Source organism: Alligator mississippiensis, chromosome 3 (genome assembly GCF_030867095.1).
Source record: "Alligator mississippiensis isolate rAllMis1 chromosome 3, rAllMis1, whole genome shotgun sequence".
In the NCBI taxonomy this organism is placed as follows: domain Eukaryota; kingdom Metazoa; phylum Chordata; order Crocodylia; family Alligatoridae; genus Alligator; species Alligator mississippiensis.
In genome coordinates, this window is record NC_081826.1 from 76,063,124 (window position 1) to 76,087,332 (window position 24,209).

Here is a 24,209-nt window from a genome sequence, read left to right on the forward strand (position 1 = left end):
ATAAAGAATATTTTTCTAAACAGTTTGCATCTCTTTACTTATGCCTGACATAAAGAACACTCTTGTATGGTTTCACAATTAGTTGCTATGGAGAAGATGCAAATAACACTTAAGAGCAACAAAAGTAGTTACATTCCAGAGTAATAAAGGGTTTGTTTGTTTTTTTTGTAAAAAGAGTTTCAATAGTAAAATAAAACAAAAGATAAAAATTGCAATACATTTGTTTACACAATTATGCACACCTAGCATGTCTATTGAGACTTTTCATCCATTTTCATTTGGTTGAACTACCCGCTAATGCTTGTTTTCAAAGTTGAAAAGATGCTGAGATCATAGATATGTGCTCATACACACTGGGCACATCTACATATGCAATTAATGCACCTGAATTTTCTGTAAAGAAAATTAAGGCACTCTGGTCTGCATGTCCACACATATGCCCCTGTTGGGAGCAAACTGCACCTGACAAGAGCAACCCAGTCTAGAGCTGCTCTTGCCCTGCTCCTCCACCCTGCAGCAGCCAGGGGGAGCACCAAGCACCCCTGTGTGCCAACTCCAGGGCTGGCAGGGGGCTTAGGGGCCAGTCCCGATCCTCACATCACCAGGAGAGTCATCCCCACTCAGTGGGGACACTGCCTGCCAGCCACAGGGGAATCCCAACAGGGACCATTCTCCCAGCCATGCAGGGATCAAGTCCTGACCTGATCCCCATATGGCTAGGATGCAGCAATCCCAGGTGCCAGGACAGGTGTACTGACCATGTGAAGATTGTATTCTGACCCGATTTTCAAGTGGTTGGGACACAGCAGTCCCAGCTGATGGGATAGCTCTACCAGTCATGTGGGGATCAGAATGGGATCCAATCTCTACATGGCTGGGATGCAGCAGTCCCAGCTGCCAGGACAACTATTCTGGTCATGTGGGAATTGGGATGGATCCTGATCTCCATGTGGCAGAGAGACAGCTGTCCTGTAGCTGGCATAGCTCTCCCCTCCCTGCACTGGGGCTTAGCCAGGCAGCAGCAGACCCCCAGCTGCCCGGGCTGACTGGGAGAAAATTGCTCCAGGTCACTAGCTACATGTGCGGTACTGCACAGTAGCTAATGCACCGTTAATCGAGTACCTGTATGTCCTAGTATTAGCAAATGGCGCATTAGCCTCATTTAATGAAAAACTCTTATCTGAATCAGTCAGAGCAGAGACTTGCACCTGAGTTTCTCCAAAGCTGCTGCCCTAATCACCAGGGTACAGACCAAAAATGTTTGAAGAATCTTTTGGCTGGAACATGGAACTTAAAAAACAAACTGAAAATATGTTGTCTTCTGGACAGCTCTGCTCAGGCTGCAGACAATTATCCTGGCCATGCAGAACTGATGCAACTGTTTTATCTGTCCACTGGTATAAGTGGAGCTAACTACTGTAATTTCAAGTCCATTTCATTCTCTTTAAAAGTTTCAGCAGTTTAGGTCTACTACACTGGCACAGGCACGGGCAAATGAAACAATTCTGTCTGTTTACCTGATGCATTCTCCTAGGTGGGAAGTCCACTGTCGGCTTTTAAAACTGTGAACAGTCCACAGCCCTGGTATTTTCTTTTTAATATACTGAACAAAGAAACATTAAGGGATATTTGTACTAAATGGAAATCTCAGAATAGTCGCAGAACAGAACATTGCTACGTGGAGGTGGCACGCACTAAACACCTCTTTGGGAGTGCTGGGTGTTACTGGCTGAAAATGAACAAATGTCAGGACTGGGCATTTGGAGATGACATATTATTATGAAAGACGGTGCATATAGCAACAAATATACTTAAATTCCTTGAAACTTTTTAATATGTGACCTTGGTTTAGCTCTTTATAACTTTGCCTGGCAGCTACTTGGGCTAAATTTCTCCACAATGACTGCTTGCTTCAGGCTGAATTTTCAAGTTTCAGATGCAAAGTTCTGTCAGTTCTGACAATAAGGTTGGGAGCAGAAATACACTGATTGTTTATGTTAAAGAATTGCTGTTAAACCATTTTGTTGAAATTTTGTAGCATGGGGTTGTGATGTAGAAAGGGAGGTAGTTGCAGCAATACAAGTTATAATTTACAGATACTTCATTTAGAAGAGTTGGGAATAGGGGATAGGTCCCTCAGTTAGGGAGCAGCTGTAGTAAGTGGGAGAAAAACTGAAGGACTGAAGGGTTTTGATTACTATTCCACAATACAACTTATTGTTTAGCATGTGGATTTTGTTTTGTTTTGTTTTGTTTTCTATTCATGGCTGACTCGTTTATACCATGTTTCGCAAGCAAGAGACATCTGGGTCCAGAAATCAGGTGATCAAAATGGTTGTGCTAGAAATTAGGGTCATTTGATAAAATAATGAGACAATACAGACATTTGCTTTTTCAGCCCCTAGCATTAGGTATGTGACTAGTGCTCCAGTATCCCCTGGCTGTCAGAATAACCCCCTAGGGCTCTTCATAGCTGATGTTACTTTAAGCAACCTTGAGGCTTGGGACTTTATTGGCATGTGCAAAGCTTAGCCACTTTTGGGACCCACAGTGACCGATGCTGATTGCCAAATGCTATGGATGCAACCCTTTTATTATATCTACCAGTAATACATACTTGTTTGTGTTCTGTGCTTCCTGTATTTGTCCACTTCTTTAACATTATGTATATTTATATAGTGAAAATATTCTGAAGCAGTTAAGGTTTTTTTTTCACCAACTGTAACTGTGCAACTATGTGGTCCTAACAAAGAAAGATTAGAAGTTGTTGTCATTACTGGCAGCTAAACACAAATAAAAAACCATGGCATTGCAGCAATTAAGGGGAAAATGAACAGAATTACATTTGGGGAGCCATGGGTCCAGTAATAGCTGGGAAACAGTAGCTGAAATATGGTATGTGTCTTCTGAGCCATTAAATTGGCACTGATTAAGATTATCATAAGGAAACTATTGTTGCATAGTTTTGAATAATACCTGGCATAAACACTACTTGTTCACCATCCTGATACCTTGCCAGCCACGAGTACCTTTCATAACCAGGCCCATATTTCTTTTCCAAGCAAATCTGCCATCAGAGTATGCCTGCTGTTTTTATGTCAAATGTAAAGGATTTTTATTGTAGGTCTCCAAACATCTGTGATTTGCCATGCAGGAGACAGAAAGGGGGTGATCAGACTACAGAGAGGATTTTAGCATGATTAAAAGTGGAGTCTTTTATAATGCTAAAAAAAGAATATTGGGAAATAAGCAAATTTGGATGGCATAGGTATATTGTAATCTATTTTGTATAACCTATCAAAATTTAGCATGCATTTAAAAATAAAGAAATAAATGGTTTAAATAGTTTGGTATTATAGAGCTCATTTAATTTAAAAATATCAAAATATTATGTATATACATATGTACATCCTAATTAATTGAATGTCACATACCTTTTTGATACCATAAGGGGGCCCCCAATCATTTCAGCCAGCTTCACAGAGATGAACTTGTCTGAGAGAATGAAACTACCTATGGAATGGTGCATTGGTAAATCCTGTTTTGTTTGAAGTGTTGCTATTCTTGTTCAGGTTTGATGCCTGTAAAGCAGTGATTCTCATCCAGGGTGCTGCACAATCTTAGCACTGTTACATGTGCAAATACATACACATGACTTATAAGATAAAGCCAGAGATTTCAAGTAGGAACCCACAGTATCAAAAATATTCTGACCTGTTGGGCGTATGTGCTTGCGCTGACAAAAACAGTAGCGGCACAAATCTGTGCTCCTACTTTTTGCCACTGTGGACACCTCCGCATGTATGCTTCAATGCAGGGCAAAATGCCCTCTCCACTTCTCCTACCTACTAGTGTGCTGGAGAAGCTGGGGCAGAGCTAAAGGAGGGGAGATGCTCTGGCTGGCATCCAGAGCATCTCTGTGGAGGACCGAGCCTCCATGTTTGCTGGTGCATGCTCTTGTGTATGCTTCATGCTGCTCTTTTTGCATCATTTTATTTTTTGCTATCAGGATTTCCAGTAAAGATGTCTGCAATACCACAAACTGCATGTGCCTGCACATCTGGATCCAGCCATTGTGGTTTTTCTGAGTTATGTGTAACAGAAGAATTGGTCTATTGATTTTCCATAGTCAAAAACAAATGAAAGTTAAGAGCTGGCATTTTTATGAAGGGTGCCTTGAGTCTAAAAAGGCTGCAAACTACTGCTGCAAAAGAAGCTGGAATTGTCTGGCAATGGGTTAGGCACTATCCACAAAAAAAAGAATTTGGTAGAAGCTGTTTGTTCCATCTATGTTTCAATCACTGAAAATATCCCACCTTTCTATCTTCTAGCCTTCCACACCTGTCTCAAGCTTCCAGGGGGGAATCTGGACCAATATTTTAAAGATAAATGGTTATATGGTTAGAAATGGTTAGATCTATATATATAGATCTATCTCTATAGATAGATAGATAGATTTGTCTATTTATCTAGATATATCTATATAGATATCTATATCCATAGAGATATCTAGATATAGATATATTCACGCCAGAAAGGAACTTTAAATCATCTAGTGAGCTATTCTTCATAAAACAGGTCATAGTCACTCTTCCAGTTACATTTCTATTGACCCAAATAACTTGTATTTATATAAAACAGGACTTCCAGAAAGGTATCTAGTTTGATTTGGAGACTTGCAGACATGAAGAATCTACTGTTTCCCTTGATATTTTGTTCAAATACTTCATTGCTCTTAGTGTTAAAATTTGCAATTTATAAGAACTCAGATTAAGACTCGAGTTAGTCAAGCTTAACTTCTAGCCCTTGTTTTTCATTATGTTTCTCTTCACTAGATGAAAGAGCTCATGAAGGTACTTATACTATGATCAAAACACCTTTTGATTTGTTTCTGTCTTTGAATCATATTTGTGGTCAAAAGTGTTCCACTTCTCTCAATCTCTTTGTAATATGTCTCAATAGATTCATAGATGCTAGGGTCAGAAAGGACCTCAACAGATCATCGAGTCTGACCCCCTCCCCGGGCAGGAAAGAGTGCTGGGGTCAGATGACATTGAGCCATGAGTGCTCAAACAGCCATGCCAGTGGTTCTGCTATGACACTGGCCAATTCCTTTAGTACTCTTGGATGCAGCTCATCAGGGCCTGCTGACTTAAACACATCCAGTCCATCCAAGTGATTGCACCAAGTCAGCATCAACAGTTGGTAGGCTGGTGTTCGTCTGCTGACCATCTAAGAACCCATTAGGAGACGTATCTTGAGCCCTGTTCTGGAACACTGAGGCAAAAAACTCACTGAATAGCTCAGCCTTGTCTCCCCTGTCTGTCACTGATTGCTCCTTCTTGTTTAGTAGGGGTCCTAGGCTGCCCTGCACCTTCCTTTTACTCCCTATGTACCTAAAAGAGACTTTTTGTTGTCTTTAATTTGTGTTGCCAGCCTCAGCTCTATAGTTGCTTTGGCTTTTCTAACTGCCTCCCTGAAAGTGCAGGACAAGTAGGTATATTCCTCCTTGGTAGCTTCCCTTTGCTTGCACTGCCTATATGCCTTCTTTTTTGCCCTTAAGCTTCCCTGGATTTTCCTGTTTAGCCAAGGAAGTTTTTTGGCTCCTTTCCCCCTTTCCCCTCATACTAAGATAGTCGCCCTCTGCCCCCGAAGGATTGCTTCCTTTAGAAATGACCACCCTTCCTGGACTCCCATCTTGTCAATACTCTTATCCTGCAGTGCGTCATTGACTAGACTCCTAAGCACACTGAAGGTAGCCTTCATAAAGTCAAGCACTTCCACTCTACTAGTTATCTTACCCACCCTGCGCCATATAGTGAATTCAACTGATTGGTGGTCACTGTCCCCAAGGTGACCATGAATCCGCAGCTCCCCTACCAGGTCCTCCCCCATAGCCAATACCAAGTCCAGTAAGGCATTCCCCATAGAGGGACCATATACCTTCTACGTTAGGTGAAGGTCACACAGGTTCTTAACGTGAGCAGTTGGATTTGGCTGACTGCTCCTCCCAGCAGATGTCAGGGTAGTTTAGGTCCCCCACGACAGCCACATCCTTAGACTGTACAGCCTCTGAGAGCTGCCCCAAGAGTTCCAAGTCTAGACTTTCCTCTTGGTGTAGTGGTCTGTAGCAGACCCCTACCACCAAGTCTCTCTCCCCTCAACCTCAATGTATCCTAACCCATGATGCCTCAACTTTCTCCTCCTCTGATCCCATTTTGATTAGGGTAGATGTATAATGCTCCTTTACTTAGAGAGCAACCTTGCCCCCTTTTCTCCCTACTCTGTCCCTTCTGTACAACCTGTAGCCCTCAATGTGTACTGCCCAGTCATGGTTAGGGTCCCATCAGGTTTCTATTAGCCCACTAAATCAAAGTTATTCTCTGCAAGCAGGAGTGAAAGTTCTTCCTGCTTGTTCCCCTAGCATTAGTATAGTGGTACTTCATTTTCTTGTAGTTACATTAGACCTTCGTCATTCACAGAGGATCCATTCTGGAGATCCCCATGAATAGCAAAATCCGCAAATACTGACGGGGCTCCCCATCAGACCTCACAGCTTCCCCCTGCTCTCCCCCCTGTGAGAGGCTGGAAATGTGGGGCTCCCCTGCAGCACCTGGGGACTGACTGCAGCTGCTTCTGGGGGAGAAGATGCCACCACCACCAACCTGTCCCTGGTGCTCACTCTCTGCCCACCCAGCTCTGCCCTCACCCTCCGCCTTCCCACATCTGCTCTCTGTTCCACTCTCCCTGGCTCTGCCCTCCCCCATCCCACAGAGCGCTCCATGCCTGGCTTAACTGCAGAGGCAGGAGCTTGGTGCAGTGCCAGAGGGAGCCATGGCGGCACTCGCCCTGACCCACCCAGTTGGTGTGACGCACCATGAATATTCGGCCCTGTGAATAATAGATTCATGAATGGAGAGGGTTTCCTGTATTTCTTAATGCATAAGCAGCTCTAATTTAACTGGAATTATGAGATTTAGAATTGAAACTGTTCTGGTGGCAAAAATAGATGAAGTCTCCTCCTGTAAATGATTGGAGAGCAATCATCCATTCTTATTCTCCTATTTTGTTCCACAGTTTGACACTGTTGGCAATGAAATGCTGCCATGTTACCTGAAAAAGGTAGGGTGGGTCCAGTAGATGGGTTAAAATGGTTTGAGTATGTCCTTGAAATGCACACAATGAATAATGGTAGGGAAACATGCCTCTACCACTAGGGTTCCTCATTTCAAGAGTCCTACAAGGGTCAATTCTCTCTCTGGTCCTTTTCAACATTTATACACAGCTACTAAATAAACTGGTCAGTTGAGCTGTATTTAGGTGCAATCTGTATGCAGATAATGTGCAACTTCATGAAATGAGTTCTGTTATTTATGCTTTTAAAACTTTTCCCTTTAAAACTACAGCAATGTTGGCATAATGCCTTCATAGGTTAGGAAAGTATGTAGTACAAAATATTTCACCACATCTTTTTAGCAACCTAGTCTACTGGGAGCACATCAGAACTGTCCTTTACTCTCTATCACTGGTGCTCAACCTTTTGCTCCCTTTGGCTGAATGAGTGGCAAGGGGACAATCTATGGGCTAGATCTCATGGCCCATGGTTGGACCAAGCTGTGGCTAGGCAAAGTCCTGTGCCACCTTGGCTTGGCCCTGTGTGGCTGGTTCAGGTCCCATGTCACCTTGCCTTAGCCCTGCACAGCAGTTTTGGGGCCTCCACCTTCTCAGCCCAATCTGGCACAGAGGATCTAGAAATCTGGTGGCAATTAAGGCTACCCCACTCCCCACCAACAAATTTGTGGACCTGTGGGGAGCCCTGTGGGCTGGATTACATGGGTCTATGGGCTGGGGGGTTGAGAACTCCTTCTCTACACAGTGTCTTCCCTTGGAGCACCATATCAAGTTCCAAATCTCTCTACTTATTTCAGAGTCTTATTTGAAGATTCTCCATGATCAAGATACCTAAAAAGCTATCTACAACTCCAGAGTGAAGATAACGAGTGATAACCTGGCTCTTACACAACAGAACACACTATAAGAAGGGGAAAGCTGTGGGAGAGACAGAAATACCTCTCTCACTTCCCCATTTTAACTCCAAGTGCAAGATGCATATATTTGGGCCCATATCCCATCACTGAAGGAGAGAGGGAGCCAGGGAGCAGCTGGCTGGTTCAAGCTCCCTGGAAGAACTGACAGTGGCAGAGGGGCCTTTAATAAAATGGTCACCTGTCCCAGGTGCTCCAGCATAGTGTGGACAGTGACTAAAAGGCCTGGGGCAGAAGCAGTGGGTCAGGGGACAGAGAGGTGGTTTAGAGGCCTTATAAAACCAGGACCATGGCTGAGGCATCAGGAGAAAGGGGCCTGACTGGCAAAGAAGGAAGGACTCCAGATTGTGGGGAGCTGGAAGGAAGCCCCTGAAACACTAGGCAGAAGAGTTAAGTATTTTGGCCTTGTGCTGTAGCTTGTTGCAATGGTGTGACATGATTTAGAGTTGGGGGAACCTTTTGTATGGAAGAGATACTTAAATTTTTTATTGAAGTTGAACTGGAGGACCAGGTTATGGCTATAGGGGAGGACAAAGCCACCAAGAAGGGTGCTAGGAACATCCTGGGCCCTAAACACTTCAAAGGGGGCAGGCAGCATAAGTAGGCTAAGGCTGAGGGGCCACGGCCAAATTGTGAGCCCTAAGAAGCTTGGAGCATCTGGGAGGTGGGGGGGAGTATTGATAACAGCTGAAAGACTGTAGCGTGGAGCAGGCAGAAAAGACTGAGGGCACAAACCCAGAGTCCATGAAAGGCAAGTCCAAGGCTGAGGGGCCCAGAGCCCATGAAGGGTGACCCTGAAACTGAGAGGCCTAGAGACTGTGAGGGGTAGCCTCCCTGTCCAATTATAACATGAAGGTGTGGCAGCTGAGACAATAGGGTAGGACCCTGAGAGGGCAGAGGGGGTAAATAAGGTGGGATCTAGGCAGCTGCTAGGGGTGACTTGGTTGTTCCAAAGCTTGTCTCGCTACACAGACATACATAGCAATATGCATTTCAAAGGGGAAAAAAAAAAAGATTCCCTCCAAAAACCAAGCATACAAGCAAACAATTTTTTTCCCCCCCTGAAACATGACTCCATGGCATGCATATTCTTTTGGGGAAAAGATGGAATGAATGACCAACATGTGATGGAAGTGAGTCATTCCACTTAGTGTACTATCTGAAAAAGAACCTATATAAAATAAAATACAGTAAAGCAGACTAGGCCACAAGCTAGCAGAGAGCAGATTTAGACTGGACATTAGGAAGAACTTCTTTACAGTTAGAGTGGCCAGGGTCTGGAACGGGCTCCCAAGGGAGGTGGTGCTCTCCCCTACCCTGGGGGTCTTCAAGAGGAGGTTAGATGAGGTCACTGAGATGTTGAATTACTAAATATGTAGCATTCAAATAAGTTAATGTAGGTAAGCTTTATATGGGCATTTAGAAATTAATATTTTTCTTAATAAATGTTCAAAATAGTTCTCTAACCTTGGGAAATATAGACTGTTGAACTATGGCTAATGGTTAGGTGAAATAAATAAGACTAGAACTTTCTCTCAGATATCATGATCGTCAAGACTTTTATAAATTTTGAAGTTATTTATTATCTTTTACACTGGGGACATCTGTGTGCAAGTCAGTAGTTATGTTACAGACTCTAGTGTAATCGAATTAACAAAATTTCTTAGGACCTGCAAAGCTACATCCTGGGTTATCTGGGTGATTAATAGAATAAGCGCAAAAACAACTGCAAAGAAACACAAAGCACAAAGAGCACTGGCCTCGGATTGGCAGCTATAATTCCCAAAGTACCAAACTCAGTGTGTCCTTGAGATAAATTGTATGTGTTTTCTAGCATTTGGAAAGCCTTGGCGAGAAAACCCAGACAATCTGGCAACTCCAAAAATATTTCAGAGTATATTTTTCATGTGTTTCTCTTCAGAACATTACAAAACATAAAATTCCAGTCCTAACCAACACATAGTTGGGTAAGTGCTTAGGACAGAGAACCAAACAACACTCTGTTCTGTAAAGCACTAAGCACTTGTTTTGTCTGAGAGAGAGAGAGAGAGAGAGGCAAAAGCATATACTTAAAGTTAAGTCTGTGCCTGAGTGGATCATGTTATGAAAGATTTTTGTGGCTTGTATCCTGAAGTTTCACAAAAACTGATTCAGATTCAATCTATAATTTACTATTCTATAAGAACACATGGTTAAAATTAATGTAAGAGGAAAAATATTGTCAGAGGAAGGAATTTCTTAGGGTGATACCTTTTATTGGACCAACTATGTAATTGGGATAAAGTTACACAAGCTTTCAAATGCAAGAAATTTTTTGTCAATTTGCATTTGTTCATCAATTTTGGTTTCTACAGTATCTTCATTTGGGGTATTAAATTTTCTCTATACACTTTATTTAATTAAGCTTCACAACTTTGCTGTGAGGTGGTATTATGTCCCTTCTACAAACATGGAAACTAAAGCCCAGAGAAAGTGGCGGACATAAAATGATAGACAGTCTGAGAGGAAAAGTATGGATTTCAGAAAAATCCAGCAGTTTAAATATATTTCAAATGACTATATAGACATGAAACCAATTATTATAATTGAACTTGACAAGTATGCAACCCTTGTTTGTTCCATTTAATAGACCATTGGACTATGGAGATTTCTTTCTTCTCTCATAGTACATACATTGCCTCTGATTTTAATCATGAAATCCCTTTAGGTTCTCCCTTTACCTAAGCTGTAATGACTAAGTGGGATCCAGTTTCTAATCCTCATGGAAATTGGTATGAAAACATTAATGACCCAAATTTTAAATGTATTGGGAGGCCCATTTCTTTCATCTCCATGTATACTTTATAAAGGAGGTAAGATATGCGTGTGTCTGTTACACGGCAAGGAAGAAAAAAAAAAATCTCAGTAAAGACTCATTTGTAGAGATTCTTGGATATTTCTGGCAGAGTTTTTCTCCCCAAGGAGAAACCTAACCTACACAGTGGGCACGTCTACACGAGATGCCCACTGTGCAGTTGTTAAGGTGAGGTCATTCAGTACTTACATAACCAAGTACTAAATGACTGCACAGTAACTGGCATTACTGCACAGTACCATCCTGGCACGGTTGACTGGTAATGCTTACTGCACAGTAGCTTATTACTATGGCACAGTGATTTGTTATTACTGTGCAGTAGCCTTGCATCATGGTTTGTGCACAGCAACGCTATTCCACAGTAGTAATGAGCTACTGTGCAGTGTCTCATTTAGACACACCAAGTATCTTTAAAAACTTAATAGATGAGCCCAGGGATATTGTGGTTTTCCTGGATAGCTCCTGAAAAATATGGTTGGATTAGAAATCCCCCAGAGTCGGTTGTTCTTCATGGTAACGTGGGGTAGGTAAATGGAAAATGTAATGCAGTAAAGGTAAAAGAACTGAGGTTGTTTAATTTATTCAGCACAATTCCTGAACTTGCTATCTAACAGTCCTTCACATAATCACTTTGGTACCCTTCTTGCTCACTTAGGCCTTTTGACTTCTAATTCATTCCACTAGGAAAACAAATTCATAATGTAAGTACCATATAGAGTACTACAAAAAGGAGAGGCTTGGAGGTGAGAATAACAAAATAATTATAATTTTGCTTTACTATATGTCCTTCAGTAATATCCATGGGACCTGTAAGAATGTGTCAAGAAGCATAAACTGTTAAAATCAAACAAGGTGTATGATGCTGAAAGAAAATGTGAAAAATTTCAGTAGAGAGACTTCATGCACTACTCATAACATGAAGCTAAAAGTGCAGTCTTGTTTTTAAAATTACATTTATATTTAGGCAAAACAGAGCTAAAATCCAGGTGCCACTATGAAGAACTGGAAAAAAAGTGAGAATTGATGTACTCAAATCAAAGCATACAGTAAAGCAATTTTACTTATACCACTTTTTGAACTGAAGAATCTACTCAAGACCATTTCATGCTTTGAATAAAGAAATTATTAAACATTAATAAAGGAGTGATTGTATGCATACATATAAAATTTCAACCTCAAATGTATTATTATGAAGGCATAAAAATACTTTTTAGGCAGTTGTGACATTGGTTTAAATTAGGTCACTGCTCCAGAGCCATGAAGGTCAGTTAAAATTGACCTTAGCAATTTTTTTATTTGTGGAAATCTCTGATGATATAGACCTAGCATGACTTATTTGATATCACATAATCTTTCCCTCTCCACAAAGATAACGTTCAAGACATGCCAAGAAGCAAAACGAATATGGCTAGGGCAGGCTACACTCCAGCCAAGAGACTCTTAGGGCACTGTTCTATTTGGTGTAATATAGAATAGATCTTTACCAGTTATAATGGGTGTGGAGAGCCATTTCACTCCCCTTAGGTGCCAGAGAATAGGAAAAATAGATTAACTATGCTTCCCCCCCTCACCCTCACTTTTCTCCCTCAGCAGAGGAAAGCAAGCTTCAGAATTCAGGATTCCTGGCATCAGGTCCGGGACTCCTCTGATTATCAATGCAAAGTTTCTCAATAGGTACGTGAAGCCGTTTACCACACCCAGTCTATGTTAATGCGGCTTACTTTAAGCCACTTAAATGTAGACTGGGAGCTGCACTAGGAGCTGCGTGGGGAGCCCAATTTAAGTTGATCAGGGTGTGGGGAGAGCCTGGCAGGATAGGGAAGCTAGATGATCCAGGGGTGGTGTTTGGTGTAGGGTTACCATATGTCTGGGTTTTCCCAGACATGTCCACTTTTTGGACCCTCCTGTTTCTGTTTGGGCAGCTTTTTAAATATCAGCAAATGTCTGAGATTTTGCTCTGCCCTGCCTTTTCCCCCAGCACTTCTGTCTTGCCCAAGCAAGGACATGATTGGGGCTGGGAGCAGTGGGAAAAAGTGATGGGAGGCCGGGCACCAAGTGCTTTGCACATAGGCCATGGCAGCTACAGGCAGATGAGAGAGAGAGAGAGAGAGACAGTGAGAGAGAGAGAGAGAGAGAGAGAGAGAGAGAGAGAGAGAGCGCGCTGTGTGGGCAGCAGGACTGGGGGGCCTGTGGGTCAGAAGTGAGGGGTATCACCAGGGATGGGGGGGCTGCAGGTTGGGAGTGAAGGGCACCAGCATGGTCTGGGGGGCAGGGTACAGTGGGTCAGGAGTGAGAGGCAGCAGCAGGGCTGGGGGGCTGTGTCTTGGGAGTGAGGGGCAGGGGTAGGGCACGGGCATATCATTGCCCCTCCCCCCACAATCATACACCCCTTCCCTCTCTCTTCCTTGTCTCCTGGCATTCCTCCCCTCACCCCCACAGGTGTCTTCTTTTTTGAAACTGGAAATATGGTAACCCTGGTTTGGCAGGTCTGTAGGGGGAGCAGGGATGAGGGAGAAGCGGGGCTAAAAATAGCCTAGTCAGGGTCAGAGGGGTTGAAATAGCACAGCTGGGTTTTCCCAGGCCCAAGATGGCACTGAATGCATGCAGGCATTTGTGAGATTGGGCTAACCAGATACCAATTTAAGTTAGCATATCTCCTCAGGTGCATTAACTTAGATCAGATGTGCCATTTTGGGGCAATTTAGGCCCACTGAATGCCTCCATAATTGGGCATTTAGATCAACCTAACCCTGGTCAAGGCAATTTAAGTGTAAAGCCTATATATACACCCTATGGCTTCCATGAACACTCTGGAGCTTACAGTCAAAGCAACTATGGTATAATTAGCAGGGACCCTGGTTTTCCCTGCCAAAAAACTGCAAATTCTCTGATTAAAAAAAATTGCAAATTCTATAATAAAAAACCCTAAATCCATGATTAGGGTGAAAGCCCCCTCACTCCTCCTCCCTGGGGCCCTGTGGCTATGCATTGTGGCCCCAGGTCCCAAGACCTATGCACCACCCAACTGGGCAGCATTCCCAGCCCTCTTGATTCCTTCCCTCCTTCTCTATGAGGGCCTCAATCCCCCCTCCTGCTTACCTGAGGGAGCTGCTCTCCAGGCTGCCTGGGGGCCATGTGCATATACATCCATATGGCCCCTTCCTGACCGCCTTCCTCCCACTTCCTCCCAGCCCCCTACAGGCTGGAACTCTGGCAGCATGCAGAGCTCTTTGAAAAACTGCAAAATCCATTGGTTTCTCTGGTATAATGAGAAGTTCATGTTTTCCTCTGGTAAAGGGGAAAATCCATAGTTTTCTCCGTTTTTCCATAAGAAGCAGAAAACCAGGATCCCTGATAATCAGCCATCTGTCTTATTTTGGGCTCAGCTACATAGATGGGAAAAATAAACTGAGTGAGAGGACGAGTCCTAGGATGCCCTGTTGGCTACTATGACAGACCTTGGTTCCACAACGTTAGCCTAACCTGGGCCATAAATAGTGTTTTATGACTATAAGTTTGTTTGCTCTATCTAACATAAGACTGTTCTAAGAAAAAGGAAAAGAACTTAGCTATCTCCTAGATCTTTAGCTTTTTCCTGGGTTAGTAGAAAAAAAAATTGTCTTTTTTTTTTTTTTCAATTTGATTTTAGAATTTCCTTTTCTAACATTCAGCTCAGTACACCTGAAAGACGTATGAGACATGGTCAACTTATATGAATTAGAGAATAAGAAAAGGAACCAGGGGAAAACATTTCATTCTTTATTGTTCTTTTTCTTTTCTGTCTCTCCCCACTCCCTCTCAGTTTTTACACTGAAATATATATAAGTGTGTTAAATACTTAGCTCAATTCCAATGATTTTTTAAAGTAATGGAGACAATAAGTAGTATGCAATATCTTGGTTTCATAGTCCCTTAAAAAACTTGTCATTTATAGATCCAACTGTTTAAACACTATTTACTTGCTTAGTCACAGCAAATACAGTATATTATGGTAAAATTGTATGTTTTACAGAGCATCATTTACATATTTTAAGGGGTCTACTCAATACTTTGAATATGTATATGCAATCTATTTCATAGTCAATGAGAACTGAATCCATGAATTCAAAGGGGGAATTGTCTTTTCTTTTTGTTGCTCAGTGATTTATATCATAAATGTTTTGTTAGACATATTCACTGGTATAGTATAGTTATACAATACTTTGTAATGCAAAATATACAAAGTTATTTTTTTTTTTTTAGTTAATATATTTGCAAATATCCTGTGTTATGGGGAAATAAAATAATTTCCCTTGTGGACTGTAAACCAGTCAAATTAAATCTTGCTGCACCTTTGGAATATTTTCTAGATAGAGCTGGAATCCTGTTCCCATTGCTGAGAGTAAGACTTTTGCTATCGATCGCAAAAAGAGCAAGTTTAAAATACTTCTAAAAGCTGCCTCTATGCTGTATACTTTTTTCTAGATGTTTTTCTCCCTTGCCTGCCCACTGGCCCCAGAATTACATATCATTTTGCTCATACCTTGAAAATTTTGCACATAATCTCATAAACTGAAAAGGTTTTTTCAGCTCGTGTCCAATCCCAGGTGGTAACCTTGGAAAAACAAACAAACAAACAAAATAAGTAATGTAATTTGTCTTTGTTTCTAAGATACATTCCAAAACACTTCTCCCTCTCACCAAGATCTTTTCTTTACCTCCTACATGTAAAAAGAAGCACCTTGAGAGAAACACAAGACTTAAACAGAAATGCAAAGACTATTTTGTTGCATGGAGACAGTATTGAGAAAACACATTGCCTTAGAGCTCGAAGAGAGATTATATCTCCATGAGTGACCTGCAGACAGTGGCCTTTGTTTAAGGGGAACAACCTGTTACAATGGAGTAACCTGCATCTCGTGGGGCATTCAGCTCAGTGTGTTGGCTGATAAACAGGAGTTATGGATTTTTATCCCGTTTCCTGGCTTAGCTTTTGTGACTCCTTTTGTTCTTTTGGGTTTACTGCTTGTTTGCTCGCACACCTTAGCCCCTTTTCTTGTCTTTTATATTCTAATTCTTTCTTCTTCTTAGATACCTCTTGTTCCACATCCTTTCATGGCATCTGATGAAGTAAGCTTCAGATCACAAAAACTTTTGCTATAGCACACACACATACTTTGGTTAGTTTATAAGGTACAAATCTAACCTGCCTTCTACTTGACTTCAAACTAACATGGCTAACTACATCTCTCTGCATTCATAGACATTAGGTCTGGAAGGGACCTCAGAAGATCATTGAGTCCGGCCTCCTGCCCAGGGGCAGGAAGTCAGCTGCGGTCATAGGATCCCAGTAAGATAAACGTCTAATTGACTCTAAAAGGAGTCCAGAGTAGGTGCCTGCACTACCTCTGGTGGCAATCTGTTCCAGGTCTTGGGGACTCAGACAGTAAAGAAGTTTTTCCTTATGTCCAGCCTGAAACGGTCTTGAAGGAGTTTGTGATCGTTGGACCTTGTCATCCCATGGGGCACTCTGGTGAACAGGTGTTCCCCCGGATTCTGATGTACACCCCTTATATATTTATAGGCAGCCACCAGGTCCCCCCTGAGCCTGCACTTTTCCAGGCTGAAGAGTCCTATGGCTCTCAACCTCTTCTCATAAGGCCTGTTCTCCTGCCCTCTGATCATATAATTTTATTCTGCTTCAAATACTGAACTATGAATAGAACTCCTGTAACTCCAAAAAGATCATTCCAAGGACTTAAAACTTCCTTTTAGTCATATTAAATTTAAATGAACCATATTGCCCCAAAACAGTATGATTCAAAAGAAGGGGTAATTGATAAGTGAGTAAGAGAAATGCAGGAAGAAGCAACTAAGTACTTAGCCTGAAGAAAAGAAAAGCAGGATATGATAGCTATCTATATATAACCTCCAAAGAAACTGTATGAAAAAGAAGAATGGAATTATTCAGAGTCCCATAAGATGCAAGAACAAGGACTGAGTAAAGGACTGAAAAAAATCAAAACTACGTGTTCAGAAAAAGGTCTTAACAGTTAAAAGAGCTGGATGTGGAACAGACTCCAAAGAAGGTGACTATAGCATCAGTATTCCTGATACACAAGGCCACAAAAAAAGGAAAGAACAAATTTATTTGATCTCGAAGACTCAATAATACAAGTCACCTGGAAAATACATATGAGAAAATATGATATGGGAAGAATTTCTCCCCGAATTTCCTGAAATGATAGCTGTGCAAGAGATGCTTGAGATTACTGAGAAGCTTTTGTGGGAAGAGGTATGGAAGTAGAGGAAATCTGTAAAAAACAACCTTTAATAAATGTTTACTTGGTGTCCTTTTCCTTTCCCACATTTTTACGCTATTATGTATGGCTTTTTGTCGCTGTGATTTATAAACACATTAAACATTATTAAAACTTCTTTCTGAGTGTTTGTTGGTACCATTTTACTTTCTGCTCGGCAATTCCTTTCTCCATGTATCAAAATTGCTAATGAATAACATTGCATCTTTACAGTTAATTTGATCATGGAGTTCAGGATTACAAAACCAAGATTTTATTATTTTTTATTGACAATCTGGAATTTTTCTTTCAGCAAAAAAATTGTTTTTACTGACATGTGTATTTACTGTTGTTAAAAAAAAATAAATCTTGAGTTAGCAGCCTTGTATGACTGTAGCAGAGGTTTTACACCCTGCTGCCCCACCACAGAGATCCCCTACTCACCCCACACCCTGCTGCCCCCCCAGCCTTATCCTTGCCAGCCCTACTCCTCCCCTGTCCTGGCACAGAATCCCACCCACTGCCTCTCCTTCTCCAAGCCCAAAGCTCTGTCCCAGCCAGGTTGCCTCCCACTCTGGACCTTTAATATGAGCAGCTATTGAAGGGAAGAGACAGGCAGGAAGACCAAGGGGCAGTGAGCGGCAATGTTGTGACAAAAGCTCAGTGCCTGCATACTACTACAATTCCATTCAGACAGAATGTGGCAATGCTATGCTCCTTTTGATTTTCAGCCATGCTCCATCTTTTGTCTTGCCCTGGAGCTTAGAACTGTGGTGGCTCCATGTTTTCACAGAAGGTTAAATGTTTTTAGAGACTTTTATGGACAGGCATTTTTAGGGTGTTCTTTTTCATGGAATATCTGCCAACTGTCCATAACTTTACAATCTTAATGGAGATGCGTGGCAATTGACGTAATAACATTAAGTATATTTTTTAGCATATACATTTTTTTAAGAGAGACCCTACAAAGATTGCCTAAGTCCATTATCTTAATAAAATAAAATTCAACAATAACGAGCTCAAAAAGTAATTTTTTTTTTTTTGCTGTTTTGATAGAGTTATAATTGTTGGCCATCATCCTCATATATATATATATTTTTTTCTTTCCTCTTACAAATATTCTATTTCTGGGAAGAGAGAAATTATATACCACTTATCAATAAATCATCTCTCTCACACAGTAGCCCTATACAGAAACAAGGAATTACAGGAAATATAAACATTTCATGATATGGCCAGATAGAGGCATAAAGAGGAGTCCCCACTTCTTCTTCCTTATCTAAGTATAGGGTAGAGCAGGGGTTTTCAACCTTTTTTAACAAGTGTACCTCTACGGTCTCAAAGTTTCAGCTCATGTACCCCTTTATAGTCTTTATTTTTAAGGGAAGAGGCAGATCAAGGCCCCCATGGTGAGGGAGGGAGTGGGGCAGAGGCAAGGGCAGGCATTGCATAGGCAGAGGGAGAAAAAGTTATTTGGGGTGGCTGAGCGTGCATGCACATCCCTGTCCCCAGCAGGTAAGTCTGTGAAGGAAGGGGCGGAGAGAGGAGCAAGAGCTGAGAGGGGCAGACTGAGTCCCCCATGGTGAGGGAGGGAGTTGGGCACCTGATCCTTGGATCTCCACTTGTCTCACCACCCGGCCCAGCTGGGGCCCCACTCATGCTCCTGCCTTACTCCCTCCTTCACTTCAGGGGCCTCGATCTGCGCCCCCTCCCCAGTGGTGAGGGAGATAGTGGGGCTGGGAATCAAGACACTCACAGTGCAGGAGGGAGTGGGGCAGGGAAAAATCATTCACCCTTGTCCCTGCCCCACTCCCTCCTGCACTGTGGGGTTTATTCCACAGCTGGGCCCAGATGGGACCCCATTCATGGTGAATGGGAACCCAGCTAGGCTGGGTTGTGGGACAATTGGAGCCTGGAGGTTTGTCCAGAGGTGCAGCATGGGGGAGCGCATCCAGACGCATGGCGTGCAACTGTAAAAAAAAACTTTTTTACAGTTACATCACTCACTACAATGTCTAGAAATACAGTCTGACCCTTTATAATTAAAACTAGGCTGGGAAATAAGATCTTATTGTTTAATAAGATTTTAAGGTGCAGGATAATTTTTTTTTTTTTTTTTTTTAAAGAAGCAAGAAAAGTACTTACACAAAGAAGAAGTCAAAACACAAAGAAACTAAATTAAGGCCATGCCTGCTTTCTTGAATTCTGTCAGGAGGTGTGTTCTTGTCTAAATTTAAAAAAAAAATGAGCAGATAGCACACACTAAGCAAGTATGTGTACCCCTCATATAGCACACCATCGCATGCCAAAGACATGTTTTTTTAGGCATTTCTTGTAAGAATACTAGCAGCACATCTCTATAAAGAAACTAACTTAATTCAAGGAGTTTACAGTGTAGACCCCCTTCCCCAAAAAAACATAAAAAGCGCATGCACTAAACATACTGTGTGGACACAAAGACTGTGGATACAGTATTTTTAGAGGTATCTTTACAGTCATTCTGTTTGGGTCTGCTCTTTAAGGCAATGGTTTTCAAATGGTGTTCTATGGAATCCTGGGGTTTTGTGATGGGTCATCAGAGATTGTGATGGGTCATTATTCTGCAAAGAAATTGGGGATAATGGCAGAGTGGACCAGGAGGTGGTATGACACTACTCCCATCTGGATGGCTGGATCAATGTTAGTTCCTATAGCCCTGAGGAGCCAGGGGTAGGGCAGAAGAAGTGGTATGAAAGGCTTCCATGACTTTAGGAATTTAAAAACCACTGCTTTAGGACAGAGGAATCATTGGGAAATATGGCTGGAAGGCACCTCATAAGGTCATCTTTTGTTTTTTCCACCACTTTAATTTTTATCTCATTTTACATTTTAACTTTTCCATATTTGCACTGCCTCAGAGTCAATGGGCAGAATGTGATGCCTGTTCTCACGTGGGTGAGATTTTGTGCTACACAGAACTTGCAAGACTTAGAAAGAAGTCTTGAGGTTTTGGTAGCTTCTCTCAAATTATACCAGTTTCCTGGAGGCTTGGAATCTTTACTGTGATAGCATTGTGTGATTCAGCTTCCAGTCTCTCTCCCTCTCTCTCACTTGTACCATGAACATTATGTGCTTCAGAAGGCATCCTCAGAAGTGAGGCTTCTGACAGCCATTTGCAGTGACTGTACCAAAGAATTTCCCCTGTGGATTTCTCTCTGTTTCTTAGACCATTTATGCTTTAATCTGGTATAAAAAGGACAGAATGGCACTGGGTGCATCTAAAAATTCACATTAGCATAGTTTACTGCAAAGTAAGCTTGTGCATGGTGGTTCAGGGCAGGGGTGGATCAGGGCAGGGGCCTGGGACCTGCCCCTCCCTTGCATCTCTTTCCAAGTTCCCTGACCCTTTATCAGCGAGCCAGGGCCAGGAGCTCCCTGCAGGTAGGGAAGGGGGATACTGTCTCCGCCCTGGCAGCAGGCAGCCACACGAAACCAAGAGACAGCTGTCTCCTGATTGGGTGCCCCCTGCCTGCTCTTGGGCTAGCACTCAGGGGGATCATAGAGGTCCCCCCAGTGGTGGCAGGGGCCCATTGCAGGGCTGCAGGAAAGTTGGAGCGAAGAGCAGCAAATCTTCTCCCTAATCCCTGCACATATAGACGCTTGCCCCAAAATGCTTAATCCAGAGTAGTTCACAACAAATTTAGGTCAGAGTAAATGCATGTGTAGACAGGCCCACTGTGAATCACTGGATGAAGAACAATGGACTATTGAAGTCAGGAGCTATTCTATAGAATTAAGATTAAAATTTGTCCCTGGAACTTTTTAAAATTAACACATGATTGTTGTATTTTGCAAGGAGCAGTGTCTTCCATACTTTTCCACATAAATCTGTGCTTAATCCTATTAAAACAATTGAATCTTCTTGCTGAAGTCCCGATTTGTCAAAGCACCAAATCATGTGTAGAGCTGCCATTATGTACCGGGTTGTTGATGTTGTTTCACTTTTTAAATATTTTTTAAGATTGTTACATTTGGTCTGTTTTTTGAGTACAGAACTGTGCATGCCCACCTAAATGTGTGAATGTGACAACTCCTTCATTGCCACCTCTACCAAATTTATACACCAAATAGTGTTGCTGGTCCCTGCTGCAAGATGACTTCTTAATGCCTGATGGTATGCAATTTACAGATTATTCCAAACCTAAAAATATAATTGATTTTTTTCCTGCCTCCCACCCCAACAATTAATTTTCTACCCTAATGCTCGCCCCCATAACAGTTCTGACTCTGTCTGACATCTGGTGATAACTCAGATCATAAATTAATTATGTATCTTCTCTTCCTCCATATCCTTCCCTGCCTCCATATCCATCCAATCCCTAATGTAAAAGATCCATTTGTTTGGAAGAAGAGTAAGGGGAAGCAGATATGTTCATTTCTTTTTTATCTCTTTCCCAGACTAAAGCTCATTTCAGCCTCTAAGAGAAGAGGAAGAACTTTGGTGCCTTCTCACCATATCTCTGATTATTTTTTCTCAGGATGGAAGGCAGCCAATTGAGGCTGAGGGTTCACCATGCAGGTGCAGGCTTGAGCCTTTTGCATCATCTTAGTAGGAGCCAAAATCCTATTACTGGTGAAGAAATCATGGAAATTAGCAACAGTGAATAGGCTTAACTGTAATGCATATTCATGCAAATACTCAAAAAAAAAAATATTTTAAAGGGATGTTGGCATGTGGTGAAATGCTTGCCAGATAAATAAATTTAGAGCAAGTTTACCTCCAACTATAACTGTGCAGCCTCCCACTTCAGACACCTGTATAAATCTAACCTACAGCAGAAGGGATATTAATATGGCTTTCAAAACCTGCTTGAGATGCAGGAAAAATTAGCCTTGTGTTCTGTGCTGCCTTGGCAAGCCTGTTACTGGTACCTGAACTAAGCTGTGTAAAGAGATTTTGGTTTTACCTATATTGCCACCTGAATCTCACTCCCGAAACATAATTAAGGATGTTGTTGAGTTTGGACTCAAGCAACTTGCCACTTAATGTCAGTAACACGTTCTGCTAGCTAAATTCAAATTCAGTTATTGCTTAGTCTACTTAATTATATTCCACACATCCTCCTTTTTGGTGCTTCCACATATAAAAAAACTTCCTTCAGGTTATAATGAAATCTGAAGAGTGAGTTGTTGTTCTGAAAACTACATTTCCACAGCATGCACCAGCTCTGGTATTTCCCCAAGTGTACAACAATTGTAATTTGAAAGGATGAACAAATGCAGCCAGTTTGTTTCAGGCTTGTTTTCTCTTCCAAACCTAGTAGGCAAAAACCTGTGCACTTCCTTTCTCACTTTCCTAAGCTTTCCAGGTAACTGGAGAGAAAAGTACATTTGCTGTACAAGATCGACAATTGTTGATACTCCCGATTAACAATTTTATGTTTCTTTTACTGGTTATTCCTCATCTCTTTTCACTACTGCAAATCAAAATAATCCTTGTATGAATTGCATAGAATATGCTTAATTAAAAATATTTATTAGTGTGAGTATGAGAAAAATACTTACTGGTGGTGCTATAAATTTATATAGAGAAGAACCTCTCAGCGCTAGAAACTTTGGTGTGTACATTCGGTCCTGAAGGGAGTCTTGTTCCCTTTCTTCTGTCCAGCCCATGTAGACTATCTGACAGAAAAATCAATAGTGTTGACAAATTCTACATGCATTTTATCCAATAGATTCATTACATATCCTTTGTGCAAATGTACCAGTGCCATTTAGCTAGAAATCCCAATTTGTCGATTTAAAATGACATCTTGATAGTTCACTTATCATTTTACAATTTTATATTATAAGAGGCTGTTTGTAACAATTTGGGGGAAAAAAGTCAGAACAGATTTTTTTATTATGCCAACAAAAATAAAAATAAAACATATACTCAAGCAGATGTCAGAGGTTTATCATCTCATTAAAGGCTTGCTGGAGTAATTGTACATATGCTAACAGTTCACATCAGAGCAATTTAATGCAAGCAAAGGGTAAGTAACAAGGAAACTAGTATAATATCAGATAATAAGTTCAACTGCTCATGCATATAATACTAGGTGGTGGTTTGCCACTGTCTGTGGAAACAAGGATTTCAGTATAAGAAAGCCTTGTTTAATATTTTTATTTATATACGTTCATCCCAGAAATTTAGATTAGCTTTCCAGAATTATTTCCTAATAAGTTATAACTACGTTGAGGACTTTTTTGATTCAATGTTTGCTCTAGAAGAAACAACTGAAGGGTATGAAAGTGTTGAGAGTTACAAATAGTAGCTGTCCCCTCCTCCAACCACTTGACCAATGATTCCACCATAACATGAATAAAAGAAACAGACTGGAACCCAAATATTATTCTTGCATAGAGAAACTGGCCTCTTATTTAGGATATGAACTATAAAGTTTGGGGTCTATCTTCAGGTAGCTTCTTTATGTCCACATTTTTAATGAACTTTAACGTAGCACCTTACCAATACCTCCTTTTCCTTAGAAATTTATTTACTTGAGTGCACATAAGTCCATGTTGAGATCTAATTAGTCATAAACTCATTTATATCATGTGTGTGAGTTAAGGCCTAAAATAGTAGAAACCTGAGTATTTACCAACACCAGTACGTGAAGTTATGGAAGACTGTAGCAGGCTCAAGCAATCCACCTATTGTCAAAGGCCTGCTAGTGGATAGACCTCCCTAGTGGTTGGACCCACAACCCTTGCTTTTTACTTTGCCTCCTATCTCCCTCCTGCCATGACTTGGTCTTTAAGGGTTTTTAATTAGGGAGGGTGTTGGAAGAGATCGGGGTAGCCCCTTTCTAAGTGACTTCACTTGGTGTGCTGTCCTCTGGGCTTCTCTGTCCTAAACTCTCCGGGGTAGGACCCACCTTTTAAAGGCAGCTCCAGTCAAGCCTTCAGGGCAATAATCATGACCTCTAGCCACCTCCACAATCATGCCTATGCCTTGCAGATGTTATCAGTTATCATTCTTGGGAGGCGCCTTGCCTACACCGGCCCCCA

The 24,209-nt window shown here is 41.6% G+C and overlaps 1 protein-coding gene across 1 annotated transcript in view; it reads right to left on the minus strand.

The window, feature by feature from the left end:
* SNTG1 (syntrophin gamma 1) overlaps nucleotides 1–24,209 on the minus strand; it is a 386,259-nt gene that overhangs the window by 68,934 nt on the left and 293,116 nt on the right. Inside the window, exons 13-14 of the mRNA XM_059724105.1 lie at nucleotides 22,722–22,838; nucleotides 15,422–15,493 (exon numbers count right to left, since the gene is read on the minus strand). Of these exons, the coding sequence (XP_059580088.1) occupies nucleotides 15,422–15,493; nucleotides 22,722–22,838 (189 nt within the window). The remainder of the gene's footprint in view (nucleotides 1–15,421; nucleotides 15,494–22,721; nucleotides 22,839–24,209) is intronic.